The 22,954-nt window shown below is 45.1% G+C and overlaps 1 protein-coding gene across 1 annotated transcript in view; it reads right to left on the reverse strand.

Annotated features, from left to right (window-relative positions):
- Positions 1–12,524: 12,524 nt before the first annotated feature.
- Positions 12,525–22,954, reverse strand: part of LOC149437866 (uncharacterized) — a 43,036-nt gene continuing 32,606 nt past the window's right edge. The window contains exons 9-10 of the mRNA XM_089660549.1: positions 20,606–20,625; positions 12,525–12,949 (exon numbers count right to left, since the gene is read on the reverse strand). Of these exons, the coding sequence (XP_089516675.1) occupies positions 12,851–12,949; positions 20,606–20,625 (119 nt within the window). The 3' untranslated portion in view covers positions 12,525–12,850. The remainder of the gene's footprint in view (positions 12,950–20,605; positions 20,626–22,954) is intronic.

Raw genomic sequence — 22,954 nt, forward strand, 5'->3', positions numbered from 1 at the left:
ATTCCCACCACCCGCCAACTCACTGAACAAACCCAGAATAACTCAGTACATGCAATTGATGCCAGTGGTACAGATGGCTGAATGACAGCGCCATGAGCTGTCATCAGATATAGGAGGGAAGGGGGGGGAGAGCGGTGACAACATTAACCAAATATGGCTCCTATATGGTCAGTGTCATTGCCCAAAGATGGCCATTCTTTTTACTGAAATGATGGGACTTCTGTGGTTCCTAGGGATGCTGTGGGTTCAAGCATCAACATCTTCCTTAGTAACCAGTGATAGCGGGAGGCTGTCATATATGGAGGTTGTACCGTCTCTATATACAATGAATGGCTCTCACTGAACAGGGAGCTGATCAGGATGAAGTTCTGGATTCTGTCCAAATGCCCGAACAGCCAATGATTGGTCTGCACCTAGGTTTGGACTGAACCGCTCTCTCATCCCTGCTGACAGAACGATGTAATCACTTCTTTATTGAATTCCCCAGATTGTTTTGGGTTTCTGTAAAAGTAACACTTACACCCCCCCCCCCCTCCAAAGGAGTCACTGGAGGTATGAGGTCCCCTCTTCCTGCACCCATGACTCTGGAAATTGTATGTCTGCATTGTATGTATGAGCTTTAATCCGGAGTCTTTGATTCTCTAAGACCTGATAATATTTCTGGTATACAACACTTTGCAAGTCAAAGTAACACTTTCCATCCATATGGTGTTGGAGAGCTCAGAAAGACCAACATGGACATCAAAGCTCTTATCTCCACCCACTGGAAGGCTAACATGAGAACTTGGACCAGACCAAACACAGGTGGCCAGCTGGGCTACTAAACCCACAACAGTACAATCAGTCTGTAGATGCAGTAAAGCATGCTTGTTATACTCACTGTGGAACCTAAGGGGTTAATCCTCTGCATTGTGTAAAAAGCCTGTTTAATCCTGTCTTCTTTGATCCTCCCCTTCTTATACTGTCCCCAATCCATCTGCTGATAGAACAGAGCCTTGGGGGCAAGCTGCACATGCTCAGATTGGTGTGTATTGCTAAAGAGTTTTTTTTCTTGGGAAGGTGCATGTGATCAGCACAGGGCCAATCAGCACTCTCCAGACAGAGGGCCAGGGGTCATGCAGCCTCATAGGACAACCAGATGAGAATGAAAACTCCTCCTACAAGATTAGACAGTGCTGGGCTGAATACTGATAGAAGTCACAAGACTGCTATATACTGCTGATGAGAAAAGGTATTTAGCAGTTTATATTTATTAAAATAATTGCATTTCCGTGTATTGTGTACTGTGGGAGACTAGATATAGTGAATGCAGGGTCCGGGGAGACCGGATATAGTGAATGCGGGGTCCGGGGAGAGCGGATATAGTGAATGCGGGGTCCGGGGAGAGCGGATATAGTGAATGCGGGGTCCGGGGAGAGCGGATATAGTGAATGCAGGGTCCGGGCAGAGCGGATATAGTGAATGCAGAGTGCGGGGAGAGCGGATATAGTGAATGCAGGGTCCAGGGAGAGCGGATATAGTGAATGCAGGGTCCAGGGAGAGCGGATATAGTGAATGCGGGGTCCGAGGAGAGAGGATATAGTGAATGCGGGGTCCGGGGAGAGCGGATATAGTGAATGCGGGGTCCGGGGAGAGCGGATATAGTGAATGCGGGGTCCGGGGAGAGCGGATATAGTGAATGCGGGGTCCGGGGAGAGCGGATATAGTGAATGCGGGGTCCGGGGAGAGCGGATATAGTGAATGCGGGGTCCGGGGAGAACGGATATAGTGAATGCGGGGTCCGAGGAGAGCAGAAATAGGAATGCAGGGTCCGGGGAGAGCGGATATAGTGAATACGGGGTCCGGGGAGAGCGGATATAGTGAATACGGGGTCCGAGGAGAGAGGATATAGTGAATGCAGGGTCCGAGGAGAGTGGATATAGATGGGGTTTGAGGTTTGGTAACACTTTAAGCAACATGACTAGAGATGAGCGAATCGAAGTAGGCGAAGTGGAATTCGTTTTGAATAATAGAAAAATTTTGATTTGCGCCAAATCCGAAAATTAGCATACTTCGGATGCGCGAATCAAAATTTTTCCTAAAATGGCGGCGACATGTGCGGCGACGGAGCGGGGATGTCTGGGAAGGTGCGCAGACAAGGCGCGCTGACCCATAATGCATTCATTAATGACATGTGATCGCATTAGCCAATCAGCAGCCAGCCAGCCAGCACTGTGTAACAGAATTGTTACTCAGGGACGGACACAGAATTGTTACTCAGGGACGGACACAGAATTGTTACTCAGGGACGGACACAGAATTGTTACTCAGGGACACAGAATTGTTACTGAGGGACACAGAATTGTTACTGAGGGACACAGAATTGTTACTGAGGGACACAGAATTGTTACTGAGGGACACAGAATTGTTACTGAGGGACACAGAATTGTTACTGAGGGACACAGAATTGTTACTGAGGGACACATAACTGTTACTGAGGGACACATAACTGTTACTGAGGGACACATAACTGTTACTGAGGGACACATAACTGTTACTGAGGGACACATAACTGTTACTGAGGGACACATAACTGTTACTGAGGGACACATAACTGTTACTGAGGGACACATAATTGTTACTGAGGGACACATAATTGTTACTCAGGGACACATAATCGTTGAATTAAAGAGTATGTCAGACAACATGCAGAGGAGTGGCAGAGGAGGCAATGTTTTAGGAGCGAGCAGACGTGGCAGCAGAGGACGGGGTCGAGGCAGCACTAGTCGCAGCCAGAGGCCAGTGCTCCCGGTGTCATCCAGCGGTCGTGTCTCCACCGACAACCCTGCCGTCATCGATTGGTTGGCTCGGTCGTCTTCCTCTTCCCAGGTCACCTCTGACACCTACAGCCAACGGTCGGTGTGTACGTCACACACAACCGTTAGTTGGCATGGCCCGGGAGCAAGCCCACTGAAATCACGTGTCCTCTACCTGCCCCTGTCCTTTGGTGTTCCCTCACCAAGCGAAGTATCGCATGCTGTGGGCTCAGCCCCACTGTACAGTGAGGAAGAGCTAACAGAGGGCGGTCAGGAACGGGGGGAGACATCCGCCTCTTCAGCAGCCAGGCGAAGAAGTACTGGCGAGGAGAGTGGCTCGGTAGCCGGTCTAGAGACAGGTCTGTCTCCTGACCCACACGCAGCCGAGGGGGCTAGTAGTGAGGCGGAGACCCTAATTGATGATGATGAGGCTGATCGCACTTGGCAGCCTCGTCGTCATCAGGCTATTGCTTCCGCACCATCAGGAGAAGAGGGTGCCAGCTTGGCAGCGAGCAAAACAGTCGGTGGGTTGCCCAGGAGGTAGCAGGGTCGCAGCAGTGTCAGTGGAGGCAAACGGCCACGGAGTAGAGCACCAGCTCCACTGCAGCCTACCACCACGGCCAGTAGTGGTGCCGGTGTGCACGGAGGAAGTAGCAGTCAGCCAGTGAGGAGTATCGGGGGCAAAGTTTCCTACTCGGCGGTGTGGCAATTTTTCGTCAAGCCGCCCGAGGAAGTAAACGTAGCCGTATGTCGACTATGTGGCCAGAAAGTAAAGCGTGGCCAGGGGGCCCATGTTGGGACTACAGCGTTGCGTCAGCATATGCAGCGTCGCCATTTGGTGGCCTGGGAAAACCGTGATAAAGATACGGCGGTTCTGCCTGCCCCAGCCCCCGCTCCATCACCCGCTCCGTTACTTGCTCCGTCACCCGACGTCAATCGCCCTCTATCAGCCAGTCAAGGCTCCAACACCTCTGCTGAGGGGAGTTGTCGCTCGTTGGCATCTTCCGCTCGTTCAGATGCTCCTTCTCCTGCTACTCCTCTTCACGGATTCCGTCAGCAGTCTTTCTTGGAATCCGTTTCCAAGAGACAACAGTTTGCGAGCACGCACCCGACGGTGCAGAAGCTGAACGTCCTCCTGTCCAAGTTGCTGGTGCTGCAGTCCCTCCCTTTCTAAGTGGTGGACTCAGCACCTTTCCGAGAAATGATGGCTTGTGCCGAGCCGCGGTGGAGAGTGCCAAGCCGGCATTTCTTCGCCAAAAAGGCAGTGCCAGCCCTGCATTCACATGTAGAAGAGATATTGGGCCAGTCTTTGAGCATGTCGGTCTCTGCCAAAGTGCACGGCAGCGCCGACGTGTGGAGCTGTAACTACGGTCAGGGACAGTACATGTCATTTACGGCCCACTGGGTGAACGTGGTGCCGGCACAGCCGCACCAGCAACTTGGACAGGTCACGCCGCTTTTGCCTCCACGTTTGCACGTCCTTGGTCCAGCAAAGATGTCCGCCTCTACCACCTCTTCTTCCGCCGTGTCCTCAGCCTCAGTTAAATGCTGTTAACAATGGCTGGTCAGGGTGCGGTAGACGTGGCGCACAGATCTCAACGCCACATGACCCCTGTGGGGGCAGGACAGGAAGAAGAGGAGGAGGTAGAGGAGGACATTGGTGCTCAGGAATTATTGAGTGAAATGGGTGGTTTTTCCACTCAGCGGACAGGAGTGGAGGAGCAGGAGCATCTGGTAGAGGAGGAGGAGGAGACAGAGGACCCAGATGCACCGTGGCAGTATGCTGTGGAGATGGAGGCAGGGAGTCCCTCACATTCCTTGGCACAAATGGCCCATAGCATGCTCGGTTGCTTGCGTAGCAACAGCCGAATAATAACCATCAGACAGAGGGATGACTTTTGGCTGTCCACCTTGTTGGACCCTCGCTACCGTTCAAAAATGGTGGCCTTTTTCACACCTGCTGAGAGGGAGGCCAAAATAAAGTACTATAAAAACCACCTATGTAGTCAGTTGGTCTCTGCCTTTCTGCGCCAACGTCCATCCTCAGACACTGTGGGCCCTGTGCGCTCGCGTTCCGCTGCCATGGCAGCAGGGGAGGGTGGGGTGGTAGGAGCAGTGGCAGCTCCACCAGCAGCGGCTGCCTCAGTCTGCAGTCGATGATGAGTAGCTTTCTTCACCAGCGCAGTGAGGAAACTACTAACCAGCCGCAGCAGCAGCAGCATCAGGTGGACCTGGAGCAGGACCTCAAACAGGCTCGGGCCTACTTGGACAGCACCCTGCCAACCGAGGTAGACAATCCCCTTGACTACTGGGCAACGAAACTTGACCTTTGGCCCCAACTAGCTGAATTTGCCCTTGAAAGGCTGTCATGCCCGGCCAGTAGCGTGGCATCGGAGCACGTGTTTAGTGCGGCAGGAGGTATTGTAACTCCGCGGAGGACACGACTGTCCACCCAAAGTGTGGAGAGACTCACGTTTGTGAAAATGAATCAGGCGTGGATTAGTCTGGATTTCAAACCACCAGTTCCTGACACAACTGACTAAATCCGCCATGAATCATGCCCCAAACATGTTATTATTTTTAACATAGGCCTCTGTATGGCCTTCAATTTAAGCTGCTTACGCTTTGCCACTCTGCCATTGGCCCCTGTACCGCCTCCTCTTGCTGCTGCCAGGTCCAGAGTGTGTCATGGGTCCCTGTACGGCCTCCCATTGCTGCTGACTTCATCGCCAGACTCTGCCATGTGCCACTTTCAGGTCTCCTTACGCTGTTGGTGGGTTCCATTTTGTGATAGGGTGCTGTATGGCCTTCCATTGCTGCTGCCTCCACCGCCACCCTGCGCCATGTGCCTCTGTCGTCTGCTCACGCTGCTGACGGCTTCTGCTTTTTAACCGAGGCCTGTGTTTGGCTTCCGAATACTGCTGCATCCACTGCCACCCTGCGCCATGTGTCTCTGTCGTCTGCTCACGCTGCTGACGGTTTCCGCTTTTTAACCTAGGCCTGCGTATGGCTTCCGAATACTGCTGCCTCCACCGCCACCCTGCGCCATGTGCCTCTGTCGTCTGCTCACGCTGCTGCCAGGTCCATACTGATTCATGGCCCCCTGTACCGGCTCCTCATGAACGTGGTTCAGCGGGTTTGCATCACTTAACGGCAAATCGTTGACAAACGCTGGGACGTTCAGTGTTGTGCGCATTAAGCCAGACACCAAAGGGCAGCACAGACCTGTTATTACTCGCTCAAGCATGGCTGAACAAAACCAGTCTCTACCACAAATTGGACCCAGACCTGCCCAGGGTCTCGTAAGTAGATTGCACGGAGGAGTAGAGTTCGTTATTGGAATTAACTGTGAGGGACTTTTTAAACTAGGCCTGTGTATGGCCTTCAATTGAAGCTGCTTCTGCTCCGCCACTCTGCCATTGGACTCTTGATAGTCGTCTCCCCACGCTGCTGCTGGGGGGACTTTTTAACCTAGGCCTCTGTATGGCCTTCAATTGAAGCTGCTTCTGCTCCGCCACTCTGCCATTGGACTCTTGATAGTCGACGACTATCAAGAGTCCAATGGCAGAGTGGCGGAGCAGAAGCAGCTTCAATTGAAGGCCATACACAGGCCTAGGTTTAAAAGTCCCTCACAGTTAATTCCAATAACGAACTCTACTCCTCCGTGCAATCTACTTACGAGACCCTGGGCAGGTCTGGGTCCAATTTGTGGTAGAGACTGGTTTTGTTCAGCCATGCTTGAGCGAGTAATAACAGGTCTGTGCTGCCCTTTGGTGTCTGGCTTAATGCGCACAACACTGAACGTCCCAGCGTTTGTCAACGATTTGCCGTTAAGTGATGCAAACCCGCTGAACCACGTTCATGAGGAGCCGGTACAGGGGGCCATGAATCAGTATGGACCTGGCAGCAGCGTGAGCAGACGACAGAGGCACATGGCGCAGGGTGGCGGTGGAGGCAGCATTATTCGGAAGCCATACGCAGGCCTAGGTTAAAAAGCGGAAGCCGTCAGCAGCGTGAGCAGACGACAGAGACACATGGCGCAGGGTGGCGGTGGATGCAGCAGTATTCGGAAGCCAAACACAGGCCTCGGTTAAAAAGCGGAAGCCGTCAGCAGCGTGAGCAGAAGACAGAGGCGCAGGGTGGCGGTGGAGGCAGCAGCAATGGAAGGCCATACAGCACCCTATCACAAAATGGAACCCACCAACAGCATAAGGAGACCTGAAAGTGGCACATGGCAGAGTCTGGCGATGAAGTCAGCAGCAATGGGAGGCCGTACAGGGACCCATGACACACTCTGGACCTGGCAGCAGCAAGAGGAGGCGGTACAGGGGCCAATGGCAGAGTGGCGAAGCGTAAGCAGCTTAAATTGAAGGCCATACAGAGGCCTATGTTAAAAAGTCCCCCCAGCAGCAGCGTGGGGAGACGACTATTAGCCTCCTCATGCTGCTGCCAGGTCCAGAGTGTGTCATGGGTCCCTGTACGGCCTCCCATTGCTGCTGTCTCCATCGCCACACTCTGCCATGTGCCACTTTCAGGTCTCCTCACACTGCTGGTGGGTTCCATTTTGTCATAGGGTGCTGGCAGATTACGGGCCTCCCATTGCTGCTGCCAGGCCCGTAATCTGCCATGGGCCCCCGTACCGACTCCTCATGCTGCTGCCAGGCCCGTAATCTGTCATGGGCCCCTGTACCGCCTCCTCATGCTGCTGCCAGGTCCAGAGTGTGTCATGGGTCCCTGTACGGCCTCCCATTACTGCTGTCTCCATCGCCACACTCTGCCATGTGCCACTTTCAGGTCTCCTCACACTGCTGGTGGGTTCCATTTTGTCATAGGGTGCTGGCAGATTACGGGCCTCCCATTGCTGCTGCCAGGCCCGTAATCTGCCATGGGCCCCCGTACCGACTCCTCATGCTGCTGCCAGGCCCGTAATCTGTCATGGGCCCCTGTACCGCCTCCTCATGCTGCTGCCAGGTCCAGAGTGTGTCATGGGTCCCTGTACGGCCTCCCATTACTGCTGTCTCCATCGCCACACTCTGCCATGTGCCACTTTCAGGTCTCCTCACACTGCTGGTGGGTTCCATTTTGTCATAGGGTGCTGGCAGATTACGGGCCTCCCATTGCTGCTGCCAGGCCCGTAATCTGCCATGGGCCCCCGTACCGACTCCTCATGCTGCTGCCAGGCCCGTAATCTGTCATGGGCCCCTGTACCGCCTCCTCATGCTGCTGCCAGGTCCAGAGTGTGTCATGGGTCCCTGTACGGCCTCCCATTGCTGCTGTCTCCATCGCCACACTCTGCCATGTGCCACTTTCAGGTCTCCTCATACTGCTGGTGGGTTCCATTTTGTCATAGGGTGCTGTATGGCCTCCCATTGCTGCTGCCTCCACCGCCACACTGTGGCTCCACACTCTGGTTTTGGCCCCGTGACTGCCCAAATGAGTGAAGTGTGCAGTGATTCTACGATCGACGGCACTCATCTGCATGTCATACTGACTGACAGTATTATTTCTCTTCCCCAGCAGACTCCAAGGGCATTTAAATTAAAGATACAGTGTTCTGCACTAATATAAAGGCTCTCTGAAGCCTAGAAACACCCTTTTATAAGTTAAATTCGCAGCGAATATATTCGCCTCAAATCAAATTTTTTCCGCGAATTCGGCGAATCAGCCGAATCAAATTTTTGAATACTTCGCTCATCTCTAATTATAAACATGGAAAAATATTAGAAGCTATTGGTATAAAGTCTTCCACATGATATCAGAAATTACTGGGATATTAGAACAACCCGATCCTACCCCCGCCATTCTGAATATAAATATACAGTGGGGATCGAAAGTTTGGGCACCCCAGCTAAAAATTTGTATTAATGTGCATAAAGAAGCCAAGGAAAGATGGAAATATCTCCAAAAGGCATCAAATTACAGATTAGACATTCTTATAATATGTCAACAAAAGTTAGATTTTATTTCCATCATTTACACTTTCAAAATAACAGAAAACAAAAAAATGGCGTCTGCAAAAGTTTGGGCCCCCTGCAGAGTTAATATCTTGTACTGCCCCCTTTGGCAAGTATCACAGCTTGTAAACGCTTTTTGTAGCCAGCCAAGAGTCTTTCAGTTCTTGTTTGAGGTATCTTTGCCCATTCTTCCTTACAAAAGTCTTCCAGTTCTTTGAGATTTCTGGGCTGTCTGTCACGCACTGCTCTTTTAAGGTCTATCCATAGATTTTCAATGATGTTGAGGTCAGGAGATTGTGAAGGCCATGGCAAAACCTTCAGTTTACGCCTCTTGATGTAATCCCCTGTGGATTTCGAGGTGTGTTTAGGATCATTATCCATTTGTAGAAGCCATCCTCTCTTTAACTTCAGCTTTTTCACAGATGGCATAAAGTTACCATCCAAAATTTACTGAAATTTTATTGAATCCATTTTTCCTTCTACTCGTGAGATGTTCCCTGTGCCATTGGCTGCAACACAACCCCAAAGCATGATTGATCCAACCCCATGCTTAACACTTGGACAGAGGTTCTTTTCATTAAATTCTGTGCCCCTTCTTCTCCAAACGTACCTTTGCCTATTCCGGCCAAAAAGTTCAATTTTAACCTCATCGGTCCACAGAACTTGTTTCCAAAATGCATCAGGCTTGTCTATATGTTCATTTGCAGAGTTCAAACGATGATTTTTGTGGTGAGGACGTAGAAGAGGTTTTCTTCTGATGACTCTTCCATGAAGACCATATTTGTACAAGTATCTCTTTATAGTGGAATAGTGACCACAACTCCAGTGTCTGCCAGATCTTTCTGGAGGGCTCGTGCAGTCAAATGTGGGTTTTGAATTGTTTTTCTCACAATCCTGCGAGCTGTTCTGTCTGATATTTTTCTTGGTCTTCCAGATCTTGCTTTAACTTCCACTGTTCCTGATGACTGCCATTTTTTTAATTACATTCCGAACAGAGGATATTGACATCTGAAAACGCTTTGCTATCTTCTTATAGCCTTCTCCAGCTTTGTGAGCTATTTTCAGTTTCAGTTTTCTAGACAACTGCTTAGAAGAACCCATGGTGCTGATTGTTGGGGCAAGGTCAGATGAGTCTGGGCATTTAAAACCTTTGAGATTGACATCACCTGGTTTTCCCAGACGATGATTGAGAACAATCCATGACACTGGCAGGTCTCAGCTTGGCAAAGGGGGCAGTGCATGCTATAAATTCTGCAGGGGGCCCAAACTTTTGCAGACGCCATTTTTTTGTTTTCTGTTATTTTATCTAACTTTTGTTGACATATTATAAGAATGTCTAATCTGTAATTTGATGCCTTTTGGAGATTTTTCCATCTTTCCTTGGCTTCTTTATGCACATTAATACAACTTTTTAGCTGGGGTGCCCAAACTTTCGATCCCCACTGTAGATACATATCCAATCCATGATCGACTGTTGGTGACACATATTCTTCTAACATCAAGACTTACCATTACTAGACACTGGAAAAAAGACTCCGCCCCTTCTCTAAAAGAAGTCATTGGGCGAGTCCGGACCCACTTCATCTATGAGGAATCTTTGGCTTACCTAAACGATAGAATTACTACATTTGACAAAGCTTGGACTCCCCGGTCCGACTGGTTCAAAACTGGAACCGAAGATATTATTATGTTTAACCTTTTCTTGGATACTCTAAAATGATTATTTGTGGAACTAGTAGTACTGTTAGGAATTATTCAATATTTCCTTTTTTCTGTTTGTTAAACTTTACCGCAGCACCTATACTGTGATATTGCATAGCTTTTAACTGTCTGATTTTTTTTTCTGTGAGGACGTCGAATGACGAAACACGTAGGGCGGGGCTTAATGGATGTGATGTCAGGACATTCCTCGAGTCTGTCGGCTGGGTCACCGTGGTGAGCGAGGCTTGTCCTTGGTATTGACAGATGCTGTGATTGCTGGTGTCGGCATCCAATAAAGCTTATGTTTTTTAGAACGTACTGCACTATTATATTTCTGTTCAATTCCCCGAGCATTGCCTTATCCATGGAGAGAGGGAGGAGGTCCATTTGATATTAAAGTCTCTTGATACATGCGGGCTGGCTGATTGCAGAGTACTGCTCCCATACTTTTGGATATCTCAAACAGATCATCACTCCCAGAGCACTAGCCATTATGCTGATTTATAATTTGATCAGCATATCGCTCTGGTGAGTTTATTTAATTCATTTGATGGTGGATTTTCTTCACAGTGTCAATTGTTTATGCAAGATTGCAACATTGTTTATCACTTTTTGGTGGTTGGACTGTATACAAGATTTGTGGACATTTGTATCATTATTATTATTTAGTATATTTTATTTTTTGTTTTGAATTATTTGACACTTTAGTGCATTCCTTTTATTATTTTATTATTGAGCAATTTTTTTTTTTGTTGTAACTATATTTGTAAAATCCAATAAAAATGTATTATGGAAAAAAAAGACCTACAAGTCGACAGCTGCTAAGGCCGTCGGGACTTGTAGTTTCTCATTCATAGAGGACTGTAAATGAGCGACATGGCCCAGGCGGGGCAGGGCCACCCATGGGGATGTTTGTTTTTAATTTTGACAGCTAGCAGGAGGAGAAGATTCCCCACTAGCTGTGGGGGAACGGGGCGAGCGGGGGCCATTCTATTCATAACATGTTACACCCTAAATATGGGTGTAATGTGTAACATGTTTTGAAATGTGAACTTATCCTTTAAGGCTTTAGAACTATTTTAAATAGGCCATAGATTACAACTTGTCCAGTTCAGGAGGGGCGGCTAAATTTCCATCTATGACTGTTCCTGATCAACAGAACTCAATCTAAATATCGACTTCAGTGGAATGGCAATGTTTGAACATTTTTGTTTGCTCAGCGTCTGCAGCCAATTGACTCTAGCGCTGATCAGTGTATTCTGACAGTGGAGGAGCCCCTGCTATCAGAATGCAATAGCACAGTGGAGGATTCCTTCATTTGCCTTGCTTATGTGGATGAGGGATTTCATTTGTTTTTCAATCAGCTGGCTGGCGAATTGAAAAAAATGATCAATGTATGACCAGCCTTAGACTTTCTCAGCCACTACGTCAATCCATGTCACTCCACTTCCATATGTGACCTCAGGATGTTGTGTTTTCTCCATGATAAATTTAAACCTCAGAGCAGGCCTGGTGTAGAGTGGGCAGCACAGTAGCTGAATGGTTAGCACTTCCGCCTGGCAGTACTAGGGTCGTTGGTTTGAATCCCAGCCACGGCACCACCTGCCCACGCAGGCATGTTCTCCCTGTACCTGTGTGGGTTTCCTCCAGGTACTCTGGTTTCCTCCCACACTCCAAAGACATTCTGGTAGGTTAATTGGCTCCTGTCTAAATTGTCCCTAGTATGTGTATGTATGGACTTAGGGACCTTAGCAGGGGCAGAATGACAACTCATGGGGCCCCTGGGCAATAGGAGATCATGGGGCCCCTGTGTCCTTGCCCAAACTCAAAAAAGCCTATGAAAAAGTTACCAGGGGCATCTCATGGGGCCCCTTACTGACCCCGGGCCTTCGGGCAGTGCCTGAGTTTCCAAATGGTCAGTCCACCCTTGGACCTTAGATTGTACACCCCTTGAGGATTAGGGACTGATGTGAATGTACAATATATATACTGTATGTAAAGTTCTGTGTAAATTGATGGTGTTATATAAGTACCTGAAATAAAAAATAGAGTGAGGACAATCCAACAGAAGATCTGTAAGCATCTCCGGATAAATATTTATTTACAGAAGGCAGCACAATACAATGATATTCTGGAGGACGTTCATTATTAGTAACAAACATACTCCAAATGCAGATGAATTCAACACAGATCCATTGTAAGTTATCATATGCTGTTGCCAAACATGTAAGTTCCTACATTTATGAACAACCAGAACCCCACTAACATCTCTTCACAAATTTCAAAACAACTGAAGAATTGGCTGGAGCAGAGCAAAGCAGAGACGTAGCGGCTGGCTTCCTCCCGGTCACAGATAAAGTGCCCTCTTTCCTGAACTTCTGTTCTGGTCCATGTTGAGTCCTAAAGTTTTAATGGAATCTCCCCAAAAACAAACAGTCCCAATACCAGCATCATTAGCAAAACTAAAATATAAGCCACCAGGGGATGATAACGTTTACACTGAAAGAGAGAAGGGAGAGTATATGATTACATTGAAAGTCAAAAGAAAACTACTAACGGCACTTTTTGAGGTCTTATCATTACAATTCCAAATTCATTTTGCAATTTACAATTCATGTCACATTAGGATTGACATGAATTAGCACAAAAAACATTCAGAAACCATAGTTTTATTTACAGTGGATTGTAGCATTTGCCTGTCTGGGTTCTGTCCGGGTGCTAGATCCGCGATGATCAGTCATCTTCTATGAATTCTTAGGGTTCCACATCCAGTGGTTTTAGTAAAGCAGAACCCAAAGCACAATGTCACCAGGTGGTGTTTCAAGCAAGATATAGAAAATATCGGATATGTGAAGTACCCTCTTACTTAGGGTGATAGTAAGATTAGGAAAAGTTTTTTTTTTATCTCCTCTGTAGCCAGTGGGCATTATTTGATTGCCTTTGGATGTTCTGGGTCCTGCTGGTTGCAGGCTCAACTGCTCCCCCCTGTTTCTAGTAGGTTCTAGACCAGCAATGGGCAAACTATGGCCCGCGGGCCGTATACGGCCCGGCAGACATTTTAATCCGGCCCGCGGAGCTAGGCTCCTCTCACAGTCTGCCCTGAAGACCGGTGTAGCATGAAAATCTGTCCCCTATGAGGATCTGTCCCCCTCGACGTATCTGCGCATGTGCCGGAGATCACCGATCGGCTGCTAATGCCTGAAACTGGCACATGCGCAGATACGTCGAGGGGGACAGATCCTCATAGGAGACAGATTTTCATGCTACACTGGAACGGCGCGGGACACGGCGAGAGGAACGCGCGGAGCAAAGGTAAGTGAATTGACACAGGGGGGACTTAATATGGGGGATGAATTAATATGGGGGATGAATTAATATGGGGGATGAATTACTATATGGGGGATGAATTACTATATGGGGGATGAATTAATATGGGGGATGAATTAATATGGGGGATGAATTACTATATGGGGGAGGAATTACTATATGGGGGATGAATTACTATATGGGGGATGAATTACTATATGGGGGATGAATTACTATATGGGGGATGAATTACTATATGGGGGATGAATTACTATAGGGGGGATGAATTACTATATGGGGGATGAATTACTATAGGGGGGATGAATTACTATAGGGGGGATGAATTACTATAGGGGGGATGAATTACTATAGGGGATGAATTACTATATGGGGGATGAATTACTATGGGGGATGAATTACTATGGGGGATGAATTACTATATGGGGGATGAATTACTATATGGGGGATGAATTACTATATGGGGATGAATTACTATGGGGGATGAATTACTATAGGGGGGATGAATTACTATATGGGGGATGAATTACTATGGGGGATGAATTACTATATGGGGGATTAATTACTATGCTTACTATGGGGGAATATTACTATACTTACTATGGATGACACATACACATCATTCATCTACTCTTGGTCCGGCCCCCGGGTCCAATATATAAACCCATTGCGGCCCTCAAGTCAAAAAGTTTGCCCACCCCTGTTCTAGACTATAGTGGGTTCAGAGAAGCAGACCCTGGACTGACTATTCAGACAGCCTCAGCCAATCCCTTATCAAGGGAATGACCAGCAGGGGTCTGCCATATGTATAAATACTCTGGGACCTGAGACAGAAGGGTCATTTGACACAAAAATAAATAAATACTCCTGCGCCACAAAATATCTATAGCCCTAGGTATAAGATGCTGCTGTGCAGTAGTGTAAACACCAAAACATCAAAAACAAAATTAACCAGCGCAAATAATACCTATCCAATCACTTAAATCACACTAAATACATAAATGTGAGGAAAATTACCCATACGTGTGACACTCTTAAAAATGTATATACGATGATAACAAATGTGAATGTGCCCAAATCACTTTAATGCATAAAGATTATATATAAAGGAATATAAAAAGTCCACAAATCCTTTTCCCAGCCTTCACAGTGTATAGAAAAAAGAAAAAAAGAGAATCGAGGTCATGTTGGTTTGCACTGGTGGAAGGTGGAAGCATATTTGCACAGAAGATTGTTTTCTCTTTTTTTCTCTTTTTTTTCTTTTTTCTATACACTGTGAAGGCTGGGAAAAGGATTTGTGGACTTTTTAAATTCCTTTATATATTGGATAGGTATTATTTGCGCTGGTTAATTTTGTTTTAGAAGGGTCATTTGCCCTGGTGGAGAAAGGCCCAGCCTGGGGGGGGGGCTGTGTGTCCTGGCTACCAAGCTGAAAACTGCAGGAGGGTGATCGAGGTCACAACTCAGGGAAAGCTGGGGGGCCTACTTCTAAAACTGCTGAGAACATATGGGAGAGAGTCTGCTAAGGATCTTGCCTGGAGGCTCACAGTACAGGGTCAACTGTGGAGGCATCCATGTACACAAAGTCATAATGAGTGGAGGTCTGGGAGAGATCCTAAAGAGACTGCTACTGTCTGACTTTAGATGGACTGTACCAAAGTTGCTGGCTTAGGGCTGCTTCCAAAGAGGAAGTCTCTTAAGCTGAATATTCACTGCTTTCTATTACAAGAGATTCATCCTAAAGAGTGTACTTACTACCAGAGAATATCTGCTGTTTGCACTGGATTTGGAGTATCCCAAAGCTCACCCTATAAACTATTTAAGTTCTTCAAGCAATAAATCCTAAAAAGACAGTTTTTGTCTGGCTATTGGGTGGAGAGAAGCTGCTGTGCACCCAATAGGGAATAGAACCTGGGACAAACAGTGGGATCATCAGGGGTCTTTGCTCTACACGTGTAAGAGAGTAGACAACCAAGGGTAGAGTCCAAGAAAGTCCATGTATTGGTACAATTTCACTGAACAAGGAACCCTCCTTCATGGGGGTTTGAACCCACTCATTTATTGCATCTTTTATGTAATTCCCACGGTTTATAGTCCTGGTGAAGGAGGTGCCAAATAACTCCTGAAATGCATTGGCTTATTAATGTGCATTTCATCAATAAACTGGTTTTCTTACTTGGATTTCACCTCTGACTTGCTGCTCTTTTTGTTCTATATTTTGAATACAAGCTCTTGATCTTCCAGTCTACATCACTTGGTCCAAATATTACTGAAGAGTCTATAGTTTTAATTCAGACAGACCCTGTCTGGTGGAAATGCAGTAAGATCAGAGGATGAGCAAGGCACAACCCTTGGCTGCACAAATAATAATAATAATAATAATCAGGTGTTCAAAATGTTTGGCTATAACGTAGAATTGAATGTGAATGTAAATGTTGCACTAAGTCATTGAATGGCTTTATAAATTCTTGTTAAATGCTATCACACTAAGGCAGAGATTAAATATCACACAGTGTCATCCAATTAAACCAAGTGATTATACGTGCTTCATAACAAATACTCCATCAAAATGTATGATTTTGTGGGTAACCATCGCCATTGAGAATTTTGCCATATGTTTCAGCCTGCGAATGTCGGTGTGCAACCTTGTGAATACACCACCACCAGACAGCTACAGCCTCTTAATGAATGAAAAGACCCCAGATTTTTGGTGTTCTTTAGAGATGAGCGAATTATTCAAAAATTTGATTCGGCTGATTCACCGAATTTGTGGAATAAATTTGATTCGATGCGAATTTATTCGCTGCGAATTTAACTTATTAAAAGGGTTTCTAGGCTTCAGAGAGCCTTTATATTAGTGCAGAACACTGTACCTTTAATTTAAATGCCCTTGGAGTCTGCTGGGGAAGAGAAATAATACTGTCAGTCAGTATGACATGCAGATGAGTGCCGTCGATCTTAGAATCACCACACACTTCACTCATTTGGGCAGTCACGGGGCACAACGAAGAAGAAGAAGAAGAAGAATGAAAAGAAGAATGAAAAGAAGAATGAAAAGAAGAAGAAGAATGAAAAGAAGAAGAATGGGAAGAAGAAGAAGAAGAATGAAAAGAAGAAGAATGAAAAGAAGAAGAAGAATGAAAAGAAGAAGGAGAAGAAGAATGAAAAGAAGAAGGAGAAGAAGAATGAAAAGAAGAATGAAAAGAAGAAGAAGAAGAAGAAGAATGAAAAGAAGAAGAAGAATGAAAAGAAGAAGAAGAATGAAAAGAAGAAGAAGAATGAAAAGAAGAAGAAGAAGAATGAAAAGAAGAATGAGAAGAAGAATGAAAAGAAGAATGAAAAGAAGAAGAATGAAAAGAAGAAGAAGAATGAAAAGAAGAAGATGAAGAATGAAAAGAAGAATGAAAAGAAGAATGAAAATAAGAAGAAGAATGAAAAGAAGAATGAGAAGAAGAATGAAAAGAAGAAGAATGAAAAGAAGAATGAAAATAAGAAGAATGAAAAGAAGAATGAGAAGAAGTAGAAGAAGAATGAAAAGAAGAAGAAGAAGAATGAAAAGAAGAATGAGAAGAAGAATGAAAAGAAGAATGAAAAGAAGAAGAAGAATGAAAAGAAGCATGAAAAGAAGAAGAGGAATGAAAAGAAGAAGAAGCATGAAAAGAAGAATGAAAAGAAGAAGAAGAAGAATGAAAAGAAGAAGAAGAATGAAAAGAAGCATGAAAAGAAGAGGAATGAAAAGAAGAAGAAGAAGAATGAAAAGAAGAATGAAAAGAAGAAGAAGAAGAATGAAAAGAAGAATGAAAAGAAGAAGAAGAATGAGAAGAAGAAGAAGAATGAAAAGAAGAAGAAGAATGAAAAGAAGAATGAAAAGATGAAAAGAAGAAGAAGAAGAAGAAGAATGAAAAGAAGAATGAGAAGAAGAATGAAAAGAAGAATGAAAAGAAGAAGAAGAATGAAAAGAAGAATGAAAAGAAGAAGAATGAAAAGAAGAATGAAAAGAAGAAGAAGAAGAATGAAAAGAAGAATGAAAAGAAGAAGAAGAAGAATGAAAAGAAGAATGAAAAGAAGAAGAAGAAGAATGAAAAGAAGAAGAAGAAGAATGAAAAGAAGCAGAAGAAGAATGAAAAGAAGAAGAATTCCAGTACAGCAAAAAGTGTATCTGCAGAGAGCTCCGCTATTTCTGACAGTTCTCTGACAGTTCCTTCACATTTACAGCGGTTGAAACATTGTATCTATTTGTTTCCGAATAAAAACATCTGTATCCTAAATGGAAACTAATAGATACAATGTTTCAACCGCTGGAAATGTGAAGGAACTGTCAGAGAACTGTCAGAAATAGCGGAGCTCTCTGCAGGGACATTTTTTGCCGGCTGTAGAAGGGATGAAAATCGGCCGATCGGGAAAAATTTGATTCGTGCATCCGAAGTTTGCTAATTTTCGGATTCGGTGCGAATCAAATTTTTCCTAATATTTGAAACGAATTCCACTTCGCCTGGTTCGATTCGCTCATCTCTAGTGTTCTTATAACAGCATGGTTATCGGTAATCATCCATCCACAGCTCTGAAACCATATGGGAAATCACAGCAGCAAGATATTCAGTGGCACTTAGAAACTCCAGCGCACACCAGCAGGAATTCACTGTCCGCACCTCCACTCCGCCATGTAAGAAATAAGCAAACATCCCATAATAATGTAACTCTGCTTTCAGGGTTTTTATGAGTGCGGCTGTGGGTGTTTTTGGTTTTACATATATTCATTGACTTAAACCCAAAAACCCACAATTATAGTGAAAAAATCAAGACCCAAAGAATTCCCAAAAATAAAAATATATAAAAGAACAAAAATAAAATAAAGTCCCAATATGCAAAGTGTCCAAATAATGTGTCCAAACAAAGATCAATTTCTTGATAGGAAGACGCTTCCTACTCCACTGAAGAAGATGCAAATCAATCACAGGTGCTCTTCAAATACCTCAAAAAACAAAATCTCAACATAGTATATTACCTTTTAAATCCCAGAACTAAAGTGCCACACGTGTATCATGCAAAAAAAAACACTCCAGTGTCACAGCACTCATGTGAAAAGAAAATGAATAAATATCACTGCAAACTATATATAAAGTGCATAATTACCCTAAAACAAACAGATTCCAGCTTGTAATCAACCACATATGTACAGAGTGTCCTTAGATTGGTATCCTCTTGTTCCTCAGGACCCCTTGCTACTCCTATCCAGCACTATCACTGTTGTGTCTTGGCATCGGTTGTACTTGTGGCGAGATTCGTTTAGACCCGGTCTGTCAGAATGTGTGCAGCAAGTTGAATGATCGCCTTAACAGATAGTTTACTCAATGAATAACAACTTCAGAGGTATTTCCAATGCTTCTTTATGCTTCAAGGTAGCAAAGGTATGAACATAAAGGTGTTTTCATAGGTAAATTTCCAGTGATGTACATAGCCTCCTCACTCTACAGCATCTTGATAACCACTAAACTAAAATGGATTTGCAACAGGAAATGAAGGGTGGAAGCAACCAACTAGTCAGAAACAGCAGGGGTGTGTGGATGATACCAAATAACATTATAACATAACATGTAAATAACAACTGCTAAACAGTAAAGCTGCGTGGCAGCACAATCACTTTGTAGCTCTGGGGGACACCTGAAGTGCACCGTTACTCTCCAGACCTCCAACACACAGGGATTCCAGAATCCAAAATGGCTGCTGCAGCACTTCCGGGAACGTCAGTACGTCACGTGCCCTGCAGGACACTGCCCTGGATAGGAGTAGCAAGGGGGAATTACCTGGTGATCGGGAGACCCTCTACACACGGAAAGGGGATCGTATACTGGGCATGAGGAGTTGGATGCTGTCTTGCTGATCTTATTGTTTTTATATGTAAGTGGCTACAATAAATTTTATATATAATTATAATTCACATACTGATTCCTGGTCTGTTTGTGAGGTCCTGAGGAACAAGAGGATACCAATCTAAGGACACTCTGTACATATGTGGTTGATTACAAGCTGGAATCTGTTTGTTTTAGGGTAATTATGCACTTTATATATAGTTTGCAGTGATATTTATTAATTTTCTTTTCACATGAGTGCTGTGACACTGGAGTGTTTTTTTTTGCATGATACACGTGTGGCACTTTAGTTCTGGGATTTAAAAGGTAATATACTATGTTGAGATTTTGTTTTTTGAGGTATTTGAAGAGCACCTGTGATTGATTTGCATCTTCTTCAGTGGAGTAGGAAGCGTCTTCCTATCAAGAAATTGATCTTTGTTTGGACACATTATTTGGACACTTTGCATATTGGGACTTTATTTTATTTTTGTTCTTTTATATATTATATATTTTTATTTTTGGGAATTTCTTTGGGTCTTGATTTTTTCACTATAATTGTGGGTTTTTGGGTTTAAGTCAATGAATATATGTATTATTAGTACTTCAGGGGAAGGATATTGATATGACTTTAAGGGATTTCTGAAGATTTTATATATATATGTGTGCTGATTTATACTTATTCTGTTTTTTGGTTTTGTTTTTTGCTTTCTGAGGCTGAGCTCTAAGCGCAGTCTTTTCTGTTATTCATCTTATTATAACATAGAATTACCAATGAACTGCTATCTTCTCCCGCTTGAACCTTCCTTCATCTAACCATCAACTTTCCATATGTGTTGAACGTGTCCTCCTTATGTAGGACTCTCAAGATCATTATGCTGTTTATTTTTTGCATACATATATTTTTGGGTTTATTATTTGAATGAATCTCTGTAGAGCTGTTAGTCCCAGATATAATATGTATAGACATACTGACACTTACCCCTAGCCTTCTGTTATGAGCTGTAGAAAGAGAAAGCACAATATTAGAAATGAGATATTTCTTTATTAATAGGAAAACAATATTGAGTCACTAGCAAAGTTCTGTGATTGGTTTTTTAAAATGAAAAAACTAAATTTCAACCATTAAAATCCAAATGAAAGTAAATTAGAAATATGGAAATAAATATGGATTTTTTTATAGGAACTTAGTGATAAATCAGTCTTTACATTTTGACCATCGTCAGTCTTGACTCCTGAAACATAATATTTCCTACTTCATCGTGTGTTAGTTAAAAGGCTTCAGGTTCCTGAGCTGACTATTTATGTGACTTTTATTTTCATCTTCATCCTCTACCCATAATCACTTTCCCTCCATCCTGAGCTATGACTACACTATATTGCCAAAAGTATTGGGACACCTGCCTTGACATGCACATGAACTTTAATGGCCCCCCAGTCTTAGTCCGTAGGGTTCTATATTGAGTTGGCCCCGCCCTCTGCAGCTATAACAGCTTCAACTCTTCTGGGAAGGCCGTCCACAAGGTTTAGGAGGGTGTCTATGGGAAGGTTGGACCATTCTTCCAGAAGCACATTTGTCAGGTCAGGCACTGATGTCGGGGGAGGAGGCCTGGCTCACAGTCTCCGCTCTAATTCATCCCAAAGGTGTTCTATGGGGTTGAGGTCAGGACTCTGTGCAGGACAGTCAAGTTCCTCCACCCCAAACTGGCTCCTCCATGTCTTTATGGACCTTGCTTTGTGCACTGGTGGGCAGTCATGTTGGAACAGGAAGGGGCCATCCCCAAACTCTTCCCACAAAGTTGGGAGCATGAAATTGTCTACAATGTCTTGGTATGCTGACGCCTTAACTACACATGTAGTCTTTATCTCTTTTATGTCTGTTTCTTATAATAAAAATTGTCATTTAGCCTTTCAGATGAACCTTCTGTGCGGTTCTGCCTTTAACCGCCTCTCGCCCGCCCGCCATATAGTCCAATAACGGGTGCAAGGTGGTTCTCTCGTTCTGAAAGGACATCATATGACATCCTCCTATTCTAACCTCGCATGCGTGGATCTGGGAGTGCACAGCGCGGCGATCGGCGGTGTGCTGTGTCCTTCGGACACAGCAGATCACCAATCCATGGAAAGAGCCGAAGATGTCGGCTCGGTCATGTGATCAGCTGTGTCCAATCACAGCTGATCACATGTAAACAGGAAAATGCTGGTTATCGGCATTTCTCTCCCCACGAGCTGTCACGCTGACAGAGGAGAGGAGAGCCGGTAATCGGAATTCCGCGGAGGGGACATGTACACTGATCATCAGAGCACTGATGATCAGTGTGCCCTGATGATCAGTATGGCCCCAGAAGTGCCACCTGTCAGTGTCCATCAGTGATAGCTGTCAGTGCTCATCCATGCCACGTGCCAGTGCATATCAGTGCCAAATTTCAGTGCCTATCAGTGCCACATCAATACCACATATCAGTGCCCATCTGAGCTGCCTTTCAGTGTCACCCATCAGTGGCAGGCATTGCCGCCTATCAATGCCAGTCAGTGCCACCTATCAGTGCTGCCAATCAGTGCCACCTATCAGTGCCTGTCAGTGCCGCCTATCAGGACCAGTCAGTGCCGCCTATCGGTGTGCATCAGTGCCACCTATCAGTGCCCGTTAGTTCTACCTTTCAGTGTTAGTCAGTGCTGCCTATCAGTGCTGTCTATCAGTGCAGCCTATCAATGCCGCCTATCAGTGCCATATATCAGTGTCATGTATCAGTGTAATGTATCAGTGCTGCCTTTCAGTGCCCATCAGTGATGCCTGTCAATGCCCATCAGTGCCACCTACCAGTGCCTCCTCATCAGTACCACCTACCAGTGCCTCCTCATCAGTGCCCATCAGTGCCACCTATCAATGTCCATCAGTGCAGCCTATCAGTGCCCAACACTACAGCCTCATTAGCGCACATCAGTGAAGGAGAAAAATCACTTATTTACAAAATATTATAACAAAAACTAAGAAAAAAACTTTTTTTCAAAATTTTCAGTGGTTTTTGGTTTGTTTAAGAAAAAAATAAAAACCCAGAGGTGATTAAATACCACCAAAATAAAGCTCTATCTGTCACAAAAAAATGATAAAAATTTCATATGGGTACAGTGTTGCATGACCGCGCAATTGTCATTCAAAGTGTGACAGCGCTGAAAGCTGAAAATTGGCCTGGGCAGGAAGGGGGTAGAAGTGTCCGGTAGGCAAGAAGGGGGTAGAAGTGTCCGGGAGGCAGGAAGGGGGTAGAAGTGTCCGGTAGGCAGGAAGGGGGTAGAAGTGTCCTGTAGGCAGGAAGGGGGTAGAAGTGCCCTG

Source organism: Staurois parvus, unplaced genomic scaffold, assembly GCF_062004578.1.
Source record: "Staurois parvus isolate SC_StPar_1 unplaced genomic scaffold, SC_StPar_1.0 ptg001252l, whole genome shotgun sequence".
NCBI lineage: Eukaryota > Metazoa > Chordata > Amphibia > Anura > Ranidae > Staurois > Staurois parvus.